Source organism: Callithrix jacchus, chromosome 11 (assembly GCF_049354715.1).
Source record: "Callithrix jacchus isolate 240 chromosome 11, calJac240_pri, whole genome shotgun sequence".
Taxonomy (NCBI): Eukaryota; Metazoa; Chordata; class Mammalia; order Primates; family Cebidae; genus Callithrix; species Callithrix jacchus.
This window is the reverse complement of record NC_133512.1, coordinates 103,118,010-103,140,590: the sequence shown is the minus strand read 5'-3', so window position 1 is coordinate 103,140,590 and position 22,581 is coordinate 103,118,010. Positions and strand designations below refer to the sequence as shown.

Sequence of the window (22,581 nt, the reverse complement as noted above, 5' to 3'; positions counted from 1 at the left end):
AGTAAAAGAGGAATGTTTATTTTAAGGAAGGGACTATTATGGATCCTATTTCGAATTTTCTATTTTTTCAAATGGCAAATTGAACATTCCTACAGAGCAAATGCTACCTACCAAGGTTTTCACTCATAATGACATTTTAACCCATGTTAAGTGAAATATGCCAAAAATACAAAATGAAAAACCTTACATGCTAAAAAAACAACTAGCTAAAAAAATTTCTAAATGTCTTTCCATATTCATTTTGAACTGGAACTCTACCTCATTGTGTCCTTGTTTAAAAATTCAGTTTATAACTAATAAAAACACATCACAGAAAGGGGACTGAAAAGAGAACATAAACTTTAGACTGAAACAAACTAAACACTTCAAGTGAATTGCTACGATGACATATAGGTCAGTCCCAAATGACTAAAATAATTTTAATGAATGGAAGATAATTACTTATTTACACAACCTAGTCTCATGAGAGTCTCACATGCAGACACTCCAAAAGAAACACAGAACATCACAGAAATACTAAGATGATATAAGGACAGGCTTTTTAAAAAGATCAAGAGAAGCACATTCTAGTTCCAGGGTTTAGGACTATTCCAGCCAATTAAAATTAGTATAGCAGATATACCACAAACTCTCTTACCAAGTTACTACACTAAAAAAATGATCAGCCAAACAGTTGCTATAAGATGATTTATTCCTCCTACTATTAACTTTAATTTCAGATCATCTATAATTGAAAAAAAATTCTAGAGTACACTATGCTCAAACCTAATACTCATAATAACTAACGTTTATACTGAATTTTTACCACTTTTAACATACTTAAGTAAAGCTTAATGGTAAATCATTTAGCCTTCTTAAATGATAAAAGATGATTGTTAGATGTAGATTTTATTACAAAACTTCAGAAAGTCATTTTTCATTAAGGATACAGCAATAAGATGTATACCCTTAAAGTACATCCAAGATTTATCTTACTTGAAATTAATATCATATAGGAAAAACATATATATATATTTGTGTGTGTATATATATATGTGTGTGTGTATGTACATATACGTATGCACACAAACACACATATATATATATATTTATATATACACATGCACACACCAACTGGCCGTCAGTTATACACTGTTTATGGATAATTGCAGCCTATGGGCTGGAACTTGTTTCAAGAGTTTGTTATTTGCATCTTAGTCCATTAACCCCATGAAGGAGGAAATGCAGTGTTGTGGAAAAAGTGTTGAGACAAAACACTTTACCATGTGACCATATTATTCTGCTTTTCTCCCAGTATTGTTATGAGGCTCAGGTGAGATGCTTCTTGTAAGAGTATGAATATTATCTTCCTCCTCAACAGCTATATGTTAACTTTAATTTAAAGAATACATAAAAAAATTGGAAGTCTTTATTTGGCACTAACGTATGAGACCTTTTCTTAAGCCTACTTTCACGATATTTTTAAATGATTTCAGTTTAAATGTGTAACATTTCTTCTGCCTGTCCTGACTGTGACCTTAAGTTCTAAAATCAATGAACCGTCTGCTGTAGATGTCCATTCTGAATACCTTCCTCAACGTATGCACGCTATGTAATGTATAGGCACATTTAGTGCATGTATCACACATATTAACACAGTTATATAAAATAACATCTGACAGAGTCAGTTCAGCCCCAATGGTGCTAGTCTCAGATGTAGAATGTTTCTGTGCAGTAATTTTATAGTTTTTTCTTTTTTTTTCTTTGAGATGGAGTTTCTCTCTTGGTGCCCAGGCTGGCATGCAGTGGCACGATCTCAGCTCACTACAACCTCCACCTCCCGGGTTCAAGCAATTCTCCTGCCTCAGCCTCCCGAGTAGCTGGGATTACAGGCATGCACTACCACGCCTGGCTAATTTTGTATTTTTAGTAGAGACAGGGTTTCACCATGTTGGTCAGGCTGGTCTCCAACTCCTGAGTTCTTGTGATCCGCCCGCCTCGACCTCCCAAAATGCTGGGATTACAGGCGTGAGCCATTGCACCTGGCCTATAGTCATTTTAAACTAATTTTTAGTATTAACCTCATTCACAGGTATACAATTAAAAGTTGCTACCAATATGGTAGATCACATGAGATCCATTTATACCTTAAACTCCCAAACATATTCATTTTGACATATGCATTTGTGTTACTAATTTTCTTGCTATTCTCTAAAGTGATAGAAAAACAGAGAACCAGGCTGTGTCTCTAAGAAAGATCTCCCTAGAACACAGTGACCAAGACAAGTAAAGGCGGCACTGCTAGCCCCATATGTGGAAGCCTGAGCCTACCATTGTCACTCCTTTAAGGAACAGAGAGTGTAATCTTGCATGAGCTTTTTGCACCATACTATGTAATAATTATTTCATTAGGATAAGGTAATTCTGTAGTTATTCCAATGACACAATATCAAAGTTATCACAGAGAGAATCTACAGTGCATTATATTTGGAGATTAGGCTACAGAGATACCCTTAACGTATTCACGACTTTGAAGAACTGGGGACTCTACCTTAATAACTAACTAAAGTCTAACACATTGTATGTTACATTCCTATAAGTTATGGAGGGTCATAATTCCAGAATTTCTTTCAAGATATCCACATCTGGCAGTTTGAGAGAGACAGCCTTTGTATTGCCCAGTGTTTCCTCTTCCTGGGTCCACAAGCTTCATATCCTAGACTATCTTTGCAGCTGGGCTGGGGCATTTCCGCTGAAGGTGACATATGTCATGTGCAGGCATGGCCTTTAAAAAACATGGTGCCACATCCTAGCAATCAGTTTCCCCTGCTTCAGCAATGTGTCCCAGTTAGCTTAGATATAAAATGTGAAATGCTACTTAAGCCACATCAGATTTTCCACTAATAAGAAATAAACTTAATAAACCTAATCTCAGATAAGCCTCTCATATCTGGAGCTGATCATTACTGTAACACAGATGTGGGAGGAACTGAGGTACAGAGGCAATATGATAGATTAGTGCCTTGGCCAACTGAAAGCAATAAAAATACCAAAAAAAAAAAAATTAAGAGACTCTTCTAAAATGCATCAAATGTACCTGTTTAGAAAAAAGAATTCTAGGAGGCAGAGGTTGCAGTGAGCTGAGATCGTGCCACTGCAGTACAGCCAGGGTGACAGAGGGAGACTCTGTCTCGAAAAAGAAAAATTATTTCCAGAAGTCAAAAACTGTGTTTTTATATAAAAAGAAGGTCCAAAGCTAACTTTCATCTGGACAGTGTTTAGCAGAACATATGAACTTGATCTTCAGTTTCTAAAGCCTCCAAGTATGGAAGTTTACTGGAAGAAAAGGCCCAAGGCCTGCCCAAGGTGGACATCTAAAAGGCGGTTGTACCACATAAAGCAGAGCTCCTAAATATCAGGATGAACATAAATAGCACTCCCACTGGACTGCTAGAAAGAGTGGCCAACCAAACTTTGGCACTCCATTGCTGAGGAGATGAAAAAAGTCTCCCCTGAGCATTTGTAACCAGACGTCAAATTCCCAGCAGAATTACACTCAGAATCTACACTGACAAATGTGGTCCAAAAAAGTCTCAGACAAAGTGTCCTAAGTAGTTACTGTTCCCACAGAACTGGGCTAGAAGTTCACTCAGCAGCCAGGAAAAAGCAAATGTAAATTCTCCTTGAATTTACTTTTAACCCAGGCCTCAAATAATTCCCACACTTGAAGTTCTCAGAAATGTGAGGTCCTGGCCAAAAATCATAAAACACAGAAGGAATTAAGGTCACGAACTATGAAAGCAAAAGTGAACATAAAAGGCAGCTGGCTTACATTAGAATTGTTCTAGACTATAAAATCAATTTGATAATTATGTCTTCAGAAAGAGCCCCTTGAAAATGTGAGTAAAGGGCAAGCATGTAAGAAAGAAGAATCATGGCGGGAATGAAAAACGCAGAGGTGGGTCTAGCAGCAGAGAGGTATAGCTGAAGCGGGACAGTGCATAGAACACAGAGGTGGTGAAGAACTTCAGAATGCAGCCCAGAGAGATTAAGACATAGGAAATATGAAAGTGCTGAGATGTATATGATACAAGGAGAGGATATTAAATACATTTAATTGGAGGAACAGAAGAAATAGGAAAAAGAATAGGGCAATATCTGAAACGTAATGGTTGAGAGTTTTCCAGAACTGATGACAGACAGCAATCTATAGATGGAAGGAAATCCAATGGATCCCAAGCCAAATGCATTTCAGAAAGCTCATAATTATACCAATTATAAGGAAAATACAGAAACCCCAAACAGTAAAATATCTTAATGCAGAAGTCATATTTTAGATGTGGCTTTTTCTATCAGTGAATCTGCCAATTATACTTTTAAAAAGTATTATACTGCATCTTTAACTAGTAATATATTGACCAGAGCATCTATACAGAGACAAGCTACAATTGAATACTTTAGCTGTCATACCATCAATTCAATGCAATATAACAAAGCTCAATGCTTCACAATAGCAGTAAGTTTCAAACTTCAGAAACTGTTGGGAATCTATGATATTTCACAAACATATGATTTGATAACAAATCTAAACAGCGTATCTGTGCACCTCACACTGCTAACTGAAATCTCTTAATGACTTTCCAAAACCTGTGGCAAAAGGAAGTTCACATTCCACCGTGTGGAATTTAAGGCTCTTCACAATCAGTATCCCATTAGTTTTCTAGTCTTATCTTCTGGCATTTTCCATACCACACCCCATATTTTATCTGCACAGTTACCTGTAAATCCAACAACATATCCTGCATCTCCGTATTTTTTTGCTGGCTCCTCTTGACTTGAATAACTTTCCCATAGTCATCCATAGCAAGCATCTACTCATCATTGAAGATTCTGTTCAACTGTAAGCTCAGTAGCAGGTAGGTTGCATGAAAGGAAGGATTTCTGTTTATATTGTCAACTGCTCTATCCCTAGAAAGGAGCCTGGCAAATAGCAAGTACTCAGGAATTATTTGTTGAACTGAGTGAATAAAATGTGCCCCAGTTTTCTATTCTTTCATTTTTTGGTACTAATCTTTGAACACTGCGTTGCGATTACATTTTTATAAACGTCTCCTTCATTGCACTTAATCTGCAGAGCAAAGATAATATACAACTATTTGTTTTTATCCTTAATTGCCACACAGAGCAACAAATACATAGAAGGCAGTTTGTAACTGTTGACTAAATAAATGAATAGTATAGTTTGAAATTTGAATTCTGCTCCTCCCCTTCCATACTTTTCCAGAAAGCAACATGGCTAGGACATGCAAAGATCCAGAAAAAAAATGCAACTGACTAAAGAATAGTGAGGATGCTTTAACCACCCTCGATCCAGTGCGTTAACCAAACCACAATTTCTAGCAATGCCATGCTACAGATGGTGGATAGTGACAGGGTAGAAGCAAAATGTCAATAATACACTATGATGAGAGTGAAAATGGAAAGAACTGTCCATTAACTTTACAAAGAAGTTACCAAATGATATTTTTAAACTGAAATCCAGTAAACCTCATAAAATTTGTATGTTTAGTAAGAAATCTGTTCTATGCGCTACATTGATAGAAAATGTCCTTAGGCACAGGCAAGTACTTCATGACTAAAACACCAAAAGCATTGGCAACAAAAGCCAAAATAGACAAATGGGACCTAATCAAACTCCACAGCTTCTGCACAGCTAAAGAAACAATTATTAGAGTGAACCAAAAACCAACAGAATGGGAAAAATTTTTGCAATCTACCCATCTGAAGAAGGGCTAATATCCAGAATCTACAAAGAACTAAAACAGATTTACAAGAAAAAAACAAGCCCATTCAAAAGTGGGCTAAGGATATGAACAGACAGGCACTTTTCAAAAGAAGACATATGAGGCGAAGAAACATATGAAAAAGTGCTCATCATCACTGGTCATTAGAGAAATGCAAATCAAAACTACATTGAGATACCATCTCATGCCAGTTAAAATGGCAATCATTAAAAAATCTGGAGACAATGGATGCTGGAAAGGATGTGGAAAATTAGGAACACTTTACACTGTTGGTGGGAGTGTAAACTAGTTCAACCATTGTGGGAGACAGAGCGGTGCTTCCTCAAGGACCTAGAAATAGAAATTCCATTTAACCCAGCAATCCCATTACTGGGTATATACCCAAAGGATTATAAATCATTCCATTATAAAGACATATGCACACATATGTTCATAGCAGCACTGTTTACAATAGCAAAGACTGGGAACCAACCCAAATGCCCATTGACGATAGACTGGAAAAGGAAAATGTGGCACATGTACACCATGGAATACTATGCAGCCATAAAAAATGATGAGTTTGTGTCCTTTGTAGGAACATGGATGAATCTGGAAACCATCATTGTCAGCAAACTGACACAAGAACAGAAAACCAAACACCACATGTTGTCACTCATAGGCAGGTGCTGAACAATGAGAACACATGAATACAAGGAGGGGAGCACCACACTCTGGGGTCTGTTGGGAGGGGCCAAGGGAGGGACAGTGGTGGGGGGTTGGGGAGGTCGGGGAGGGATGAAAAGGGGAGCAATGCCAGATGTGGGTGACAGGGAGATAGAGATAGCAAACCACATTGCCATGTGTGTACCTATGCAGCAATCCTGCATGATCTGCACATGTACCCCAGGACCTAAAGTACAATCAGAAAAAAAAAAAATCACAAAAAAAAAAAAAAAAGAAAATGTCCGTAATGTTTATCATTGGAAATGAACGACTTCATCATTAGAAATGATTCTGAGACAGAGAAACTAATCACCAGGCAACTTATGAATAATAAAGCTAAAGATTTTCTTCTAAGTGCCAAACAAATCCAGTTTCCAATTATATCCAATTATAATGACAATAGTCAAAATATATAAGAATTATGTTCGCAACATGTGCCAAGCCTGTGTTTCCCCTGTTGAAGTTGTTCTCAAATGTCATTCACATTCAGCTGTTCAAAACACAAAAGTGCTCAATTTAATTCTTAGTCAATTTAAAGTTACAACATTTTCACTTGTTTTCTAGGCATGATAAACTGAAAACTTTCAGGCTTCTCCTCCACATTTTTGTTGGTCAATGACCAGAGGCAGAAAATTAAAGTGGCCACAAGAAAGCACACATGTTCAATTCCACTCACAGTTCAGACCCAAGCAGGGCCAATGTTTCCTTCTAGTGAGGAATGTTTCCTTTTACTCAAGTGTTTCTACTCAATGTTTCCTTCTACTCTAGTGTTAGAAGCTTTGTGAAGGAAAGAGCTCACATTAGATTCGCTTTTGACTTACTGGTTGGAGCAGGTAGATCAGAGATTCCTCTTGGATTATTATAATTGGAAAAGGAGTGATGTGAGTCGCTTGGAACAGGGTATTCACAGATGCCATAATCTGGTCAAAACGCCCAGCAAGGCCTCCCAGTGTCACGATCACGTCAACCTAAGCAAGGCAGGCAAAATTGGGAGTCACATATCTTAAAAGTTTTAAATAATTAAACAGTATCAAACACCTAAATAGAGCTTTCAATACTACATCTGATTTGATAAGCAATAAACAGATACATTTCCAGTCTTTAGATAATGAAATTAAGCTGCAAGTTCAAGGTCACATAACTAATAAGTGACAGTGCCTGGTGTGAAAACCAATGCTTTTAAGTACATATTATAAGTTTTTCCCATTTGTCTATTCACTTAGAACATTAGCCATCTCTTCTTTTAAAACTCTGCTTATGTGTTCCTTTTCATGTGGAAGCCTTCTCTGATTTACAATTATGAGTAAAGCTGATATATTAATCATGAGAAAGAAAAGATGGAAGATCTTAATTAAAATATTACATAAAATATATATAATAAAACTGATAGTAATAATCATTCTATCTAGTATAAAAGAGAAGTAAAAATACAGAATATTGGTGTTTATGTTTTAAAATAATGTATTAAAAAGGCTTAGATAATGTGTGATCCATAAAGATGGCATGGCTTTAGAATAATAACCTGTTAACCAAGCACCAGTAGACCCTATTCGATTCCTAGAGAAATCAGTAAGTTGTACCAGGTCATGAAGCCAAATGTGTGTTTCTCTGGTTCAATGGTTATACCTGGGATTTTGCATAGTGCTTTGCATCCAAGATGCTCAAGTTTGATGAATGAATAGATGAAGACATTGCAAGAAAAGACTCATTAGCCTAAGAAAGTAATAGATTAATTGCCATACTGTGGGAATATATGCATCAAAATAGGATTCCATGACAACACTAAAAGTAAATTACAGAGAATAATCAAGTTCTGAAATGAGTTTCCTATCTCTGCACTTACTGGAATGTAGGAAGAATGGGAATTTTTACTCTGGGTAACATGCTTTGCATTAAGCTTAAAATATTTTAAGACAGGCAAACAAATAACTAAAAGAGTATAACTGGATTATTTGCAACACAAAGGATAAATGCTTGAAGGGATAAATCCATGCTGTGATTACTACACATTGCATGCCTGTACCAAAATATCTGTATGTTCTCCAGAAATATATACACCTAGTATATATTAAAAAATTAAAAAGTAAAGAAACCAGGCAAACCATAAATCTAAGGGATCTTTCCAGAATTTGAAGAATTAGGTTTTGTGGCTCAGAAAGACCATGTACTCTGGGAAGTATGTATTACTCCGAATACACAGGCAATGCCCGGGACATCTGCTAATATTCAGAGGAGAGAGTTAACTTGCAATCAGTTAGACATAGACTTACCAAAGGGATGGCTTCTCTTTGTGATATCAAGTTAGGTAAATGATTTCTATTTATGTTTAGGAGGCCTTATTAAGAGGGCCTCTACAGACCAGTTGAGAAAGGCCCACAGATTATTTATGACTTCAGGAAAACTAGAGAGTTTGCTTTAAACTGAAGAAAAATACATCAAAAATAAGTTGTATATGGAATACAGAGAAAGTTCTAAAGCTGCAGTAAAAAGTTCACAGCATATTCCTAGCCAGATAATCCTAAATGCATATTGGAAGCAAGGCCTGATAAAAGTTTATTCACTATCCAGAATCTGAAATCCCTTTTTTAGGTTCTCAATTTTTCATTACTATATGCTAAGCCTTGAGGGATCCCATAACCTTTAAGACTGAAATTTAATCCCCATCTTCTACAATGGGATATCATGATGAATAAGCAATATCTGTAAATCAATCATTAAATTTTTCAGAAGAAAGTAACAGCAAGATTACTTCTCATCACTACTCATTTTCCCTACAGGAAGTATTTAGCAAGATTGATAAAAAACACTAGAGCAATGCAAGCTGCAGGTGGGACAGAAAAAGAATTGACTTTGGATCATTTTTGCAGTTCTTTAGTCCTGGCTGTAAGTAGAACATTTGATATTCACAGAGATATCAGAAAGAGGACAGGGTGTTCAGTCTACAATAGACTATTATAGATGGCAAGTGTTCTTTTCTATGTGAATCCAAAGCCCTGTGCATTTATTTCTAACATCATCCAGTCATACCTTGCTATAAACGCTGACGTATTTGTGAATCTCTCCTTCTAGAGGAAGTCTATGAATCACAGCCACTAGCACAGTGTTTGCAATAGAGTAGACAACAGGTATTTACTGAGCTTCCCTTGAGCCTATAAGTACTCAGGAAAAACTAAATAACCAGAGAAGCAAGAAGCTAATTATTAGGCTGAGTTAACATCACCTAACTCCTACAAAATAGTACTTTCCTACTTGGAAATGATTCCAAGAGGTTTGAAAAAAGCAAACACGTCATATTTATTAGCTCAGACACACATTTGATGGTTTTATAAGCTTCATTTATAAGCTAATGACAAGGAAAACTCAATCCATGTTTGCTGATCATATACCATGTGCTAGGAAATATACTAACACTTAGTATATATCAGCAAAGAACACATAAGCCCCTGACTTCATGGAGTTAATATTCAAATGAAGAATAATATACACTTGATAAAAAAGATTTTTTTAAAATGAATATATAAATTAGAATGTGGAAAAGGTGGTCAATGTTAAAAAAGAATACTAGAGAAAGGAAGATTAAAAAATGTTGGTTGGGGTGATGTATCAACTTTAAATAAGATAGCTACAGTGGGCTACATTGGTAAAGTAATAAAGTAGACAAAGACCTGAAAGAAGTTGAGGGAATTAGACACATATATGGATACCTGGGGTGCTTCAGAGAACAGACTATAGTAAAATAGTGACAATGTTACATGGCTCTGGGCACTGGAAAAGAGCTTTAGGAGATAAGTTGCTAGAGCAAAATGAAATATTAGTAGGAGAAATAGGAAAAATCAGAGTAAACTGTTAGTGTTAGATTTGTGTAGAGCTTTGTTAAGTCAATGTAAAGTCCTTGATTTTATCAACATTAAATGGAACCATTTTGGGCCGAGGACTGATATGATCTATCTATCTACAAAAGTCACCATGCTGAGTGTGTTGAGAATAAACTGTGGAAAGGCAAGGAGGAAAGCCAGGAGATAGCAAGGGATTATCATAATAATAGAGATGAGAGATAAGTTTGCTAACCCTTATCACTCCATCAAACATGATTATCCATGGCATCTACACATGATCATCATAGTAATAGAGATAAGAGATAAGTTTGATAGCCCTTATCACTCTATCAAACATGATAACCCATGGGAACTACACAGAAAAACTCACTGGTCAATTCCCAGGCCTTTTATTACTCAATCCCTTAGCAATATCTGACAAGGGGAAAAAAAGTAAGGGCAGCTTAAGAGACTAATGGGACACCATCAAGTATAACAACTTCCACATTATTGGTGTACTAGAAGAACAAGAGACAGAAAAAAGAACAGTAAATATATTTGAAGAAATAATGGCAGAAAACATCCTCAGCCTGTAAAATGAAATAGAAAGCAAATCCAGGAAGCCCAAGATAAATCAAATAAGATAAATCCAAAAGAGACCCACACCAAGACACAGCATAGTCAAATTGTCAAAAGTAAAAGAGTGTTGAAAGCAGCAAGGAAAAAGTGAATTGTCACATGTAAAGGAATCTCCATAAGACTATCAGTGTATTTCTCAGCAGACATATTGCAGACCAGAAGGGAGTTAAATGATATATTCAAAATCCTGAAGGGGGATGGGGGTTGTTCTGTCAACCAAGAATACTACTCCCAGCAATCTTGTCTTTTGAAAATGAAGAGGTAATAAAGACTTACTCAGACAAACAAAAACTGAGAAAGCTTATCACCACTAGACTTACCTTACAAGAAATGCCAAAGGGAGTTCTTCAAGCAGAAGAAGAGAACACGAATTAGTAATATTAAAATATATGAAAGTATAAAATCAAGTATGCTGTCAAATTCAATACACTCCAACACCAAAAAAGTGCTTGGTAAACAATTATACCTCTAGTATAAGGGACGAAAGACAAAATTACTAAAAATAAAACTACAGCTTTAATAATTTTTCAAGTGATTATGTATCAGAAAAATATAAAGTAGGACATTAAAAACATAAAATGTGGGAAGTAGAAGGGTAAATGTGTAGTTTGTGTATGTGATCAAAATTAAGTTATCAATTTAAAATAGCCAGATTTAAGTATAAGATATTTTATGTAAGCCTTAGGTGACTACAAAGCAAAGTCCTATAAGAGATACACAAAAGGTAAAAAGAAAGGATCTAAAGCATACTACTGAGGGAATCATCAAACTACAAAGGAAGAACACAAGAGGAAAAAAAGAACAGAAGACCTAAAATATAACTGCTCTACAGAAAACAGTGAACAAAATGGCACTAGTCCTGAAAATCCTAGCCACCAGAGCAATTAGGCAAGGGAAAGAAATAAAAAGCATCCAAACAGGAAAAGATGAAGTGAAATTGTATCCATTTGTTGATGTCATGATTTTATTAATATATATAGAAAACCCTAAAGAATCTACCAAAAATAGTTTAAACCAATAAGTTCAGTAAAGTTGTAGGATGCAAAATAAAAAATCAATCGTTTCTATGCAGTAACAATGAACTGTCTGAAAAAGAAGAAAATAATCCCATTAGTAATAGGATCAAAAAAACACTTAGGAGTAAATTTAACCAAATTATAAGTGAAAGATCTGCATACTAAAAAGTTTAAAACATTAATAAAAAAATTAAAGATGACACAAATAAATGAAAGGATATCCCACATTCTTGAGTTAGAAGAATTGTTTAAATGTCCGTATTACCCACAATGATCTATAGATTCAATATAATCCCTTTCAAAATTCCAATGCAGTTCTTCACAGAAATAGAAAAAAAATTCTTAAAATTCATATGGAGTCACAAAAGACCAGATAGACAAAGCAATCTTCCATAAAAATAACAAAGCTGGAGGTATCACACTACCAGATTTCAAAATATATTGCAATGCTATAGTAATCAAAACAGCATGATATTGACATAAAAACAGATATATCAACCAATGGAATAGGATAGAGAGCCATGAAGTAAACCCACACATTTATGGTCAATTGATTTTCAACAAAAATGTGAGGAACGCACATTGGAGAAAGTATACTACCTTCAATAAATGATGCTGGGCAAACTAGATATCTACATATGAAAGAAAGAAATTGGAAGGTAGGGATGGTAGTTCACGCTTGTAATCTCAAAAGTTATGGAGGCCAAAGCAGGAGGATTGCTTGAAGCCAGGAGTTCAAGGCCAGCATGGGCAACATAGCAAGACCCCATCTGTACCCCACACCCTCAAAAAAGGTTAAAAAAATTAGCTGTTTATGGTTGCATGCATCTATAGTCCTGCTACTTGGGAAGGTGAGGCAGAAGGATCTCTTGAGTCTGGGAGTTGTTTGGGCTGTAACCTCACCCCATATAAAATAATCAACTCAAAATAGATTAAGGACTTACACATATGACCAGAAACTATAAAATATAAGAATAAAATATGGAGAAAAAGCTCTATGACTGATATTGTTTGGGGTAAAAACTTCTTAGATAATGACCCCAAATCATAAGGGGCTACTATTCAAAATATACAAAAAATCAGACTACTCTGTAACAAGATAGCAAACAACCTTTTAAAATACAGGCAAAAAATTTGATGACATTTCTCAAAAGAAAACACAGAAATGGCCAACAGATATGTGAAGAAATGTTCAACATTTTCTAATCATTCAGATGAATGTGAATTAAAACCACAATAAGTTATTACCTCACAACTTTCAGATTGGCTATTATCAAAAAGCTGAAAGATAAGTGTTGGTGAAGATGTGAGGAAAAGAGAACACTTATACACACACTGTTAGTGGTTTTACAAATGAGTACTGCTATTTTTCAAAAAAAAGTATGGAATTTCTTCTAAAAACTGAAAACAGAATCATGGTATGATCCAGCAATCCCACTACTGGGATATGCCCAAAGGAATGAAAATCAGTATGCCGAGGAGATGTCTGCATTCCTACATTCATTGCCATTATTCACAATAGTGTATCCACCAAATGGGTTAAAAAATGTGATATATATAAATCATGGAATACGATTCAGCCTTAAAAAAAAACTAGGAAATTCTATAATTTGTGACACGAATTAACCTACACAATCCAGAAAAAAAGAAACAAATACTGTCAGATCTCACTTATACATGGGATCTATAAAATTCAAACTCATAGAAGTAGAGAGTAAAATGGTAATTATCAGAGGCTGGTGGGTGGGGGGAAAAGACACTGGTCAATAAGTACAAAGTTACAGTTAGAAAAAATAATTTCTGGTGTTCTATTGCACAGCACAGTGATGATGGTTAGTAAAGTATTATATAGCTCAAAATAGGTAAAATAGAGGATTTTAAATGTTCTCATCACAAAGAAATGATATTTAAGGTGATGGATATTCAAATTATCCTTATTTGATCATTCTACAATGTATATACATGTATCAAAATATCACTTTGTGCCCCATAAACATATAGTAACTTAACAAGTTAAAAAACATTTGTGCACACATACATAAAGGTATTCAGCACATACCTATTGTGCCATATTTTAAATATATAAAATGTAAAATACCAATTTCTGACTGCTTTCCATATATTTCCTACTCTAAGGTCAGGATATTTTACATGGATTTTTTGGTTTACAAGATGAGTATGATGGGAATAAAGGTGGCCTGTGCTTTCATATGTAATTCCATCTAGCAAACAGAACCTTGAAACCCTGGATCAAAACACTGGAGATCTGACTATAGCATGTATGCTACTTAATTAGCCATGGAACCACATTTGTTACATGACCTCCTTGTGATCTGGGTCACTCATCTGTAATGGTAGGGGATGCACTAAATTCATGGCCATATTTTTCAAGATTCTTTTCACTTATAAGTGCACATAAGGTTCTCTGTTTTCCACCATAATAAATAGTCGTCACATGTATTTTAAGAAAATAAATGCAAAACTCAGCTTTGCATTATTTACCTTAATAGAATCATGACATGACTGGTTGAGGACTATATAGCACCAAAAGGGAAGCAATTTCATTTTTCTATTATAGCATTAAAAATCTTTTAGTAAACAAATGAGAAGTTTTTCTCCATTTGTCCTAAAAAAAAGACTTAGAGTATACATGCAGTCTACAGCAAGCACAGTGGCTGTCAGCATATTTTAATTACATTTACTTTCCATAAATTGAATTCTAGGGATGCATAAATGGACAATTTCTCTGTGGCTTTCCCTGATAGATAGGGTGATCACACAATTTAATGTGCAAACTGAGACACTTTCGAAAGTAAAAAGGGGGCATTATAAACAATTACACCAAGAAGACAAGCATAAACTGGGGCTATCCCATGTAAACCAAGGCACATGTTTACTCTCCTACTGGAGAGTTACAACATTAGTATAGCCAACTTAACAAAATTAAATACTAGGTAGGGTACAAAAAAAATTCACAGCATGCTTAATAAGCCTCCTTTAAATCTCAAAGATGTGCACTGCAGTCTAGTAAAGCTTCCATAGAATAATGGAATTCCTGGTTTGTTTGATCCTACAGTTGGAAGACGGAAGAGCCAATGCAGGGTTTGGAGGAATGAGTGGGATTAAGATAGACCAAGAACAAATAATCTGATCAAAAACAAACAAAAAAGCAGTACTAAAACATGTTTTAGTAAGCCTACAAAATAATTCTGATTAATATGAAGTACAATGAGAAAACAGAGAAAGTAAAGATCTCATATTTTATAGTATCAAGGTATGCTACATGGACAAACACAGGGTATACCTAGTTGTGCCTTGTCAGGCTGTGGAAGCACAACTGCAGGGATCCTGTTTCCATTTCAAACAGGCTACATTATAACGCAAGGTCCTGTTTGGGTTAGAAAAAAGTAATGCCTCTTACAATGGCAACATTTTGAGGCTTCCATTCACAGATAAAAAATCCAAGGAAATTCTAGATTTTTCTCAAATAATTCTTACTTCATCATCCCTGTCACAGCCTCATTTCAGAAATCATAATTCGCACATGGACAATTCCACTGGCCTTCTTATCTACAATGCTGCTTCTATAACCAAGCAATCTTTCAATTGGTTATGACAGTAAATTTTCCAAATATTAAATGTGACCTTGCCCATGTTCTGCTTAAAATTAATTATTGGTTCTCCAGGCTCCACAAGATAAAGTCCATTTGCCTCCAGTTCCATCCCACAAATCACACCTTCAACTCCCATCCCACATTTACATTCTAGAAATACAATCGGCCCTCTGTATCCATGGATTCTGCATCCATAAGATTCAACCAACTGTGGATCAAAAATATTCAGAGAAAAAATTGTGTCTGTACTTAACATGGACAGATTATTTTCCTTGCCATTATTCTTTAAACAATGCAGTATAACAATTATTTACGTAGCATTGACATTTACATTAGGTTTTATAAATAATCAGAGATGACAAAGTATACAGAATGATGTACATAAGTTATATGCAAATATTATGCCATTTTTTATCAGGGACATGAGCATCCACAGACTTTAGTATGTATGGTAGGTCCTGGAACAAATCCCCCATAGATACCAAGGAATAACCATACTTTAATTCTCAGAAAACAGCTGCGCACAGTGACTCATGCCTATAATCTCAGCACTTTGGGAGGCCGAGGTTGGCAGATCACCCGAGGTCAGGAGTTTGAGACCATCCTGACCAATATGATGAAACCCCGTCTCTACTAGAAGTACAAAATTTATCTGGGTATGGTGGCATGTGCCTGTTATCCCAGCTACTTGGGAGGCTGAGACAGGAGAACTGCTTGAACCTGGGAGGCACAGGTTGCAGAGAGTTGAGATTGCGCCATTGCACTCAAGCGTGGGCAACAAGAGCAAAACTCTGTCTCAAAAAAAAAAAAATTCTCAGAAAACACAACAAGATTTCAAACTTTAGTGCTTGGACTGTCACCTTTTCTCTCCTTTCTTTGTAAAGCATATAACTACTGTAAATACTTCCAAAGGACCCTACCTCCACCACCTAAAAAAAGTGAACTTGTTTGGATAGAGTGCTTTCATCCTACTTTGCTAAACTGTTAACACAGTGTTATTAAGAAATGTTATAAACGTGTTGTCTTAGCTCGGGCTGCTATAACAAACTAGACGGAGTAGCTAAACAACATTTATTTCTCACAGTTTTGGAAGCTGTGAAGCCCAAGAGCAAGGTGTCAGCAGACTCAGTTCTGATGAGGACCCTCTTTCTGGTTTGCAGATAGCCACCTATCCATTGCATCCTCACATGGGCATGACAGAGAGTACTGAGAGAGGAACAAGCTCTTTTTTTTTTTTTTTTAAATAAGGGCTAATCCAATTCATAAAGCCTCAACCCTCATGAACTAATTACCTTCCAAAGGCCCAGCCTCCTAATACAATCACACTTGGGGGTTAGGATTTCTACATATGAATTTGGGGTGGGCACAAACAGTCTATGACACGTTTATTAATAAATCTTTTTTTTCAACATATTATTTTTAAAAAGTATTTTTCAAAAAGGAGAAGAGACACAAACATGAAGAATGAGCAATGTATACAGGCTTATTTGCATTTGAAAAACTATGGGAGCTGTGATGAGGATCTGTGCTAAGACCTGACATGTGTCTGCTATAAACCATAACCCCTGGTAAAAGTTTTAGCATAAAATCCCAGGCAGTCTATACCCATATTAATCTTCTAGCACTGACGCCCCTGTACCTCTCTGGAGAGCTAAGCCAAGGGACTCCAACTTCCTTGCATAAGTGGAAGAAGAAAGTTTTGCTGCAGAGGTCCCTGACACACTAGATAGGAACCTGCAGTGGAAGAGTCCAGGAGAGACTGACAGATACCAGTAAAGTTCTCTAGCCTGTTAAAGGAAGCAAATGGGCATACTGCCTGAACCAAGGATGTATGTGTGATTATTACTTTCTCTCAGTACTGCCTATTCTTTGACATCCCAGACTTCAGGGTTTTACCTTTAACTTCCAATACTCAAAATAAACACTACCCTTTTTCTGGTTAGCCCTTACTATACCTTCAAGATTCATCAGACTGACCACCTCCACTAGGAAGGAGTCTTTGAACACTCTAGACTAGAAAACGTTTGCTTCCAACCTGCTTCTCACCCATCCTATTAAAATTCTACTGTGGCACTAAGTACATCTACTCCAAAAGACAGGAAAGTCTTAGAGTTAGAAACTGGGTCTCACTCAGTGTGCATTTCTCAATCTATAATACTTATTAGAGTGTCTCACATATGCATAACAAATGTTTGTTAGCTGAATACATACAGTTTTGAGGTTTTGATTTTGTCAAAAAAGATCAATCAGCATCAAGTATATACTTTTAAGGCTAATTTCTGAAGTCTCTATTCCTTTCTCAAATTCTTAATGGAAAAAATGACTAAAGTATTATTCTTCAAAGAACATTGTAATTGGTTCTTTTATTAATGTAATTAGATTTTCCATCCTTCAATGCAGCTGGCACACAACCATTACATTATTTTTCTAAATTGCCTTATGATTTTCTGTTCAAAATTTTTTAATAGCTTACCATTATCTATATATCAAGGCTCAAATTTCTTATCTAGAAATTAAAGATTCTTCATATGTTGACCCCAAACAACCTAACTCTGATGACTGCTGTGACATTTCTCCTCATTTAGAGCACTCCCCAGGTGCACTGGATGCAGTGCTTTTATCATGGTTGTGCTTTTATTTACCCTCAGGTTGCTTCAAAGAATATCTGAAAGCACTTTAACTTCAGGTACTCTGGTTATGAACAATGACTGAGTTCACTCCCTGAACAGTGAAAAGCTTTTCTGATTCACCCTGGCCAAGGATTTTGAATCTTTTAATTAAACATTTCAAGCCTGGTTGTAATAATAGTGCTTTCCTCACAAAGCTGTCTCAAATATTGATATTTCCTTGATTAACTAGACTATAGGTTTTCAAGCCAGATCAATGAGATCCCTACAGATGGGACATTTTTTTCCATATAAACCAAAAATGTGTTATTTTTCTTCCCCTATAGATGCACCAAAGGACAGGAAGAGCAAACATGCATGTATTTACATTTCCCTATATCAAGAGCAAGTGGAAAGGAGAGTTGAATGGAATTTAAGAAGCACACCCTTTTGGGAAGCTTTTATTTTTTAAACAATTTTATTCAATTTATCTTTGCTGAAAATTAAATTCTTTGAGGAGAAGAGTAAGAACTATGAGTAAATAACATTACATAAAATCAGGGTCTGTATAAATAGCATGGACATTGTAAAACCTACCAGAGGTAATTATGGTGTCCAGATCTCTCACATTCTCAGGATATGAAGTTATTTTGGGGAATTCAAGTGTATTCCTTTTGAATTACAGGGGTTATAAGGAATGGAAAGAGCCATTGTTTGTGGTTTAAAATGGCCATAATACCTAGCATAGCATCTTCAACACACTAGGTGTTTAGTGCAAAATGAAAAATAAAATATGACATATCATATTCAGAAACAATTAGCTATTTGGAGATAAATTTTGAAAGGATATTCCAATTTTATTATATAAATGTTGCTTGGTACACAACTGAAAACATCCCAAAATGTATTGTTGAAGTCCTACTCAAATAGTACCAAGTATTTTTTACTCTGGCTAAAAATTCTCTAACATACATAATGCCCTGCTAAAGTTGAATACCTGAAAGAACACTAACCACTCATTCCTTCCCTTCCCATGGAAAATGAGTTATGATAACTCAGAATCTGTATCCTCTTTCTTCAGTCACACCCACCAGTGACCAAGCTGACAAAAGACAGATAATTTTCCAAGCCACTTTGGAACTGATTGACTGTGATAAAGATATGCTTTGGTCCCAGGAGATTAGTCTATCTGTATTTGTGATCATTTCTTAATAGCAACTATCCTCTCTTTCATCAACATGATTTGTTTTAATCTAAGAACATTTCTTGCTTGAATTTATCCATGAAATAAGTCTTAGTTGCATAGTGTCATTGAAAGTGATACATGAAACACTTGGCTTCCGTGTCTCGATAAATTAGGTTTGGCTATTTGTAGTAGTTTTGGTGTATTATTTTCCCCAAAGTTTAGTGGTTTAAAACTCTCTTCACTTTTTATTGCCCGGTTATAATAGGTGGCCATCAGACTGGCTGTAATGTAATCCTTAGGTCTAGCAATCTGGTGTAATATACAGAGTTTACATTAATTCTCTCTTTTCCACCTTCTGGGAGAATAGAGAGCATTTTGATTGCAAATTTTGCACTTTGTCATTAACACTCAGGTTTCTAGATATGCACTGGACCATTTTATCATGCCAAATAAGAATGTTAAACATGTTATTGTGTGAGATTACTTTTTCTTGCAATGCAGTAAGTTTGCTTCATAAGTTGATCACCTCATCACCCCCAGGTTGACTTAAAGTGATAAGCAACACTATTTGCTATTTTGCTTAAACATAATCCATATCCATGAGCATCACAGTAAATCTTTAATCTGGGATAAAATATTTCTTCAATAATAGTTTCCTTTCTAAAATAATTCCCTTTATTCATATGAATGCTTTACAAAATATCAGAATCTTTAGGGTCAATCTTATAGGTATCTAAGCCCTCTAGTAGAAATAGATAACAGAATTAAATTGTAATCAATATAATTTGATTTATATATTCCTATTTCCTAATATATTTCAAGACATTCTGATCCAGTTGTTCATATTGAGGGTTATATACATCGATATATATGTTCACTGGGGAAGATACACAGCAGATTCAGGAAAGAACCTAGTATGCATCTGGATTTTAGAATGCCATTTTCTGTTCTGAAACAGCATGTTAACTATAGAGTTCTAACTACAAATGGGCAAACAGAGGGTCATGGACACAACAGAAACATCTTCTACTTCCAGCTACTAACAGAGGAGATGGATAGAGAGTGAGTACTATAGAATTCCATCTTCCTCTTTAATTTAAATGGAACTTTCTGAGATACCTAGGCTCATCGCCTAACACAAAGCAAAAAATTACATGTATCTCTTTTCTTCATTACCTATTTAATTGCCACTAAAAATATATTGATCTGACATGCACAGACTTGTAATGAGCAGTAACATCATTCCAGTTTTACAGTCATGACTTCAACTAGAAGCAAAACATGTATTTTGTTTTTTTTTTGAGACAGGGTCTCACACTATTGTCCAGACTGAAGTGCTGTGGATAATGGCTAAAATGAAGCCTTGACCTGCAAGGCTCAAGCTATCCTCTCCCCTTGGCCTTCCAAGTAGCTGGGCATGCACAACCATACCCTGCTAATTTTTTTGTTGTTGTTTTTAGAGACGGGGTCTCATTACCCAGGATGGTCTCAAACTTCTGGGCTCAAGCAATCCTCTTCCCAAGCCTCCCAACGTGCTGAGATTATTGGCATAAGCCTCTGGGCCCAGCCCAAAACATTTCTTAAAAATATAGATGCTATTATCATTGTGGACAATAATAATTATAGATACAGGCACTATCACATGTAACATTTCTGGCTAAGGAATATACAGAATGAAGACAAATTTTATAATCTAAGTAATTTCAGGATGCTCTATTATATGTGTGTTATTCTTACTTAAGTCCTCAGTACATAGTTTCCTTCTCCATCTTCAGTTTCTGCATTCTCACGATGCTGTAATTCAAAATAAAATCCTCCTTTTCATGTAAGGTCAGAATGTCATTTGCAGAGAAGCCCCACACCAACCAAATCTGGAATTCTCTTCATTAATAAGAAATTTTATCTGGCAAGTGAGTCATCAGACTGAGAGTCCTGGTAAGCAGATAAACTTAACCCTTGTCTTGGGGCCTATAAAAAGCATGTTTTTCCTCCGGCAGGGATGGATTAGGTTGCCACAGCCTCTAAGGTAGTAAGCTTTTTATATCCGTAGCAACATCTCCCAAGTCACTTCAAAGCACTGGGTTTATCTATTTTCTCTTGTTGCACAGCACTATAAAAAAGATTGCTGGTCTCTAAGAAGGAGAAACAGAGATGCGAATTCCTCTTTTGAAGGCTTCTCCAAAATGATCTAGGAAATAGCCTGCTAACACAGGCTGATGCCCAGAAATCTTTTCCTTCTCTTTGCTTCTTTCTCTGATACTTAGCTTGCACTGCATTTGTTCCAAAATCTGAACACGTAAGTAGTTATCTTGGTACTCAACAAACAGAAAACTGTTGTTATATACAAAAAAGCAAGGCGTGGTCTATGTCGACATATTTGTGGGTAACTGAATAATATATATAAATGAATATGTGTGTCATGTTACTTTCTAGAATTTTATAAAAATTATCTATTTAAGCTTACCATATCCCTTTGAGGCACACAGGCACAGGCAAAAAAGGTAGTGAAACTTGCTATGTAAGTATTACAATGCCTCTGTTATAGAGCTGATGTTGGAAATGAACAGTATTGCTTTTATTCTTTCTTATTCAAGAAAGCAAAATTTATTATTGTCAAACTTACATTGGCAATGGCATATGAGACAAGCTTTACATATTCTCATGTTTTAGCTCTTGACTTTTACAAGTAACTTAGAACTTGGAAGAAGCAGGTCCCAAAAGTTATAAAATACCAAGTAAGGAAATGAGAGGGAGATATTATTGAACGGCACAGTTTTTACTTAAACACAACACCCATCCTACTGAAGATCCTCTGTTATATGTATAAATACTGAAGGTATTTATAATCAAATAATCACATATAATCTTATATTAGTGGATACATAACCATTTAAAATATAATTATATATAAGCATATAATAGTAGATATAATAATGAATATTTCCAGGTACTGACAAAATAAAAAATTTCTCAATAGATAAGATCTGTGACACTAGAATAAGCCTTATTAAGTTAAAGCAAATACTTCATGTTTGCTAACATTTGATAAGAGTTTGTTACAAAAAGATTCTTCTGTATTTGTAACTACTCATCCATTTAATAAATATTTATGGAGTGCCAACTATGTGCCAGGTATGAAGTGCTGAGAACACAGCAGAGAACAAACATGCACAGTTCCATGTCCCTGTGACATCTACAGTATACTGAGTGAATATGTAAT

At 35.5% G+C, this 22,581-nt stretch overlaps 1 protein-coding gene across 17 annotated transcripts in view; it reads right to left on the bottom strand.

Annotated features, from left to right (window-relative positions):
* The window catches only part of TPK1 (thiamin pyrophosphokinase 1), a 398,562-nt gene that overhangs the window by 149,388 nt on the left and 226,593 nt on the right, over window positions 1-22,581 (bottom strand). For all 17 annotated transcript variants that reach the window (XR_008473454.2, XM_054237592.2, XM_054237593.2 and 14 more), the window contains one exon: window positions 7,307-7,453. Coding sequence is in view for 16 of the 17 variants with exons in the window: in XM_054237592.2 (XP_054093567.1) it covers window positions 7,307-7,453 (147 nt within the window). In the remaining variant the exon portion in view is untranslated. The remainder of the gene's footprint in view (window positions 1-7,306; window positions 7,454-22,581) is intronic.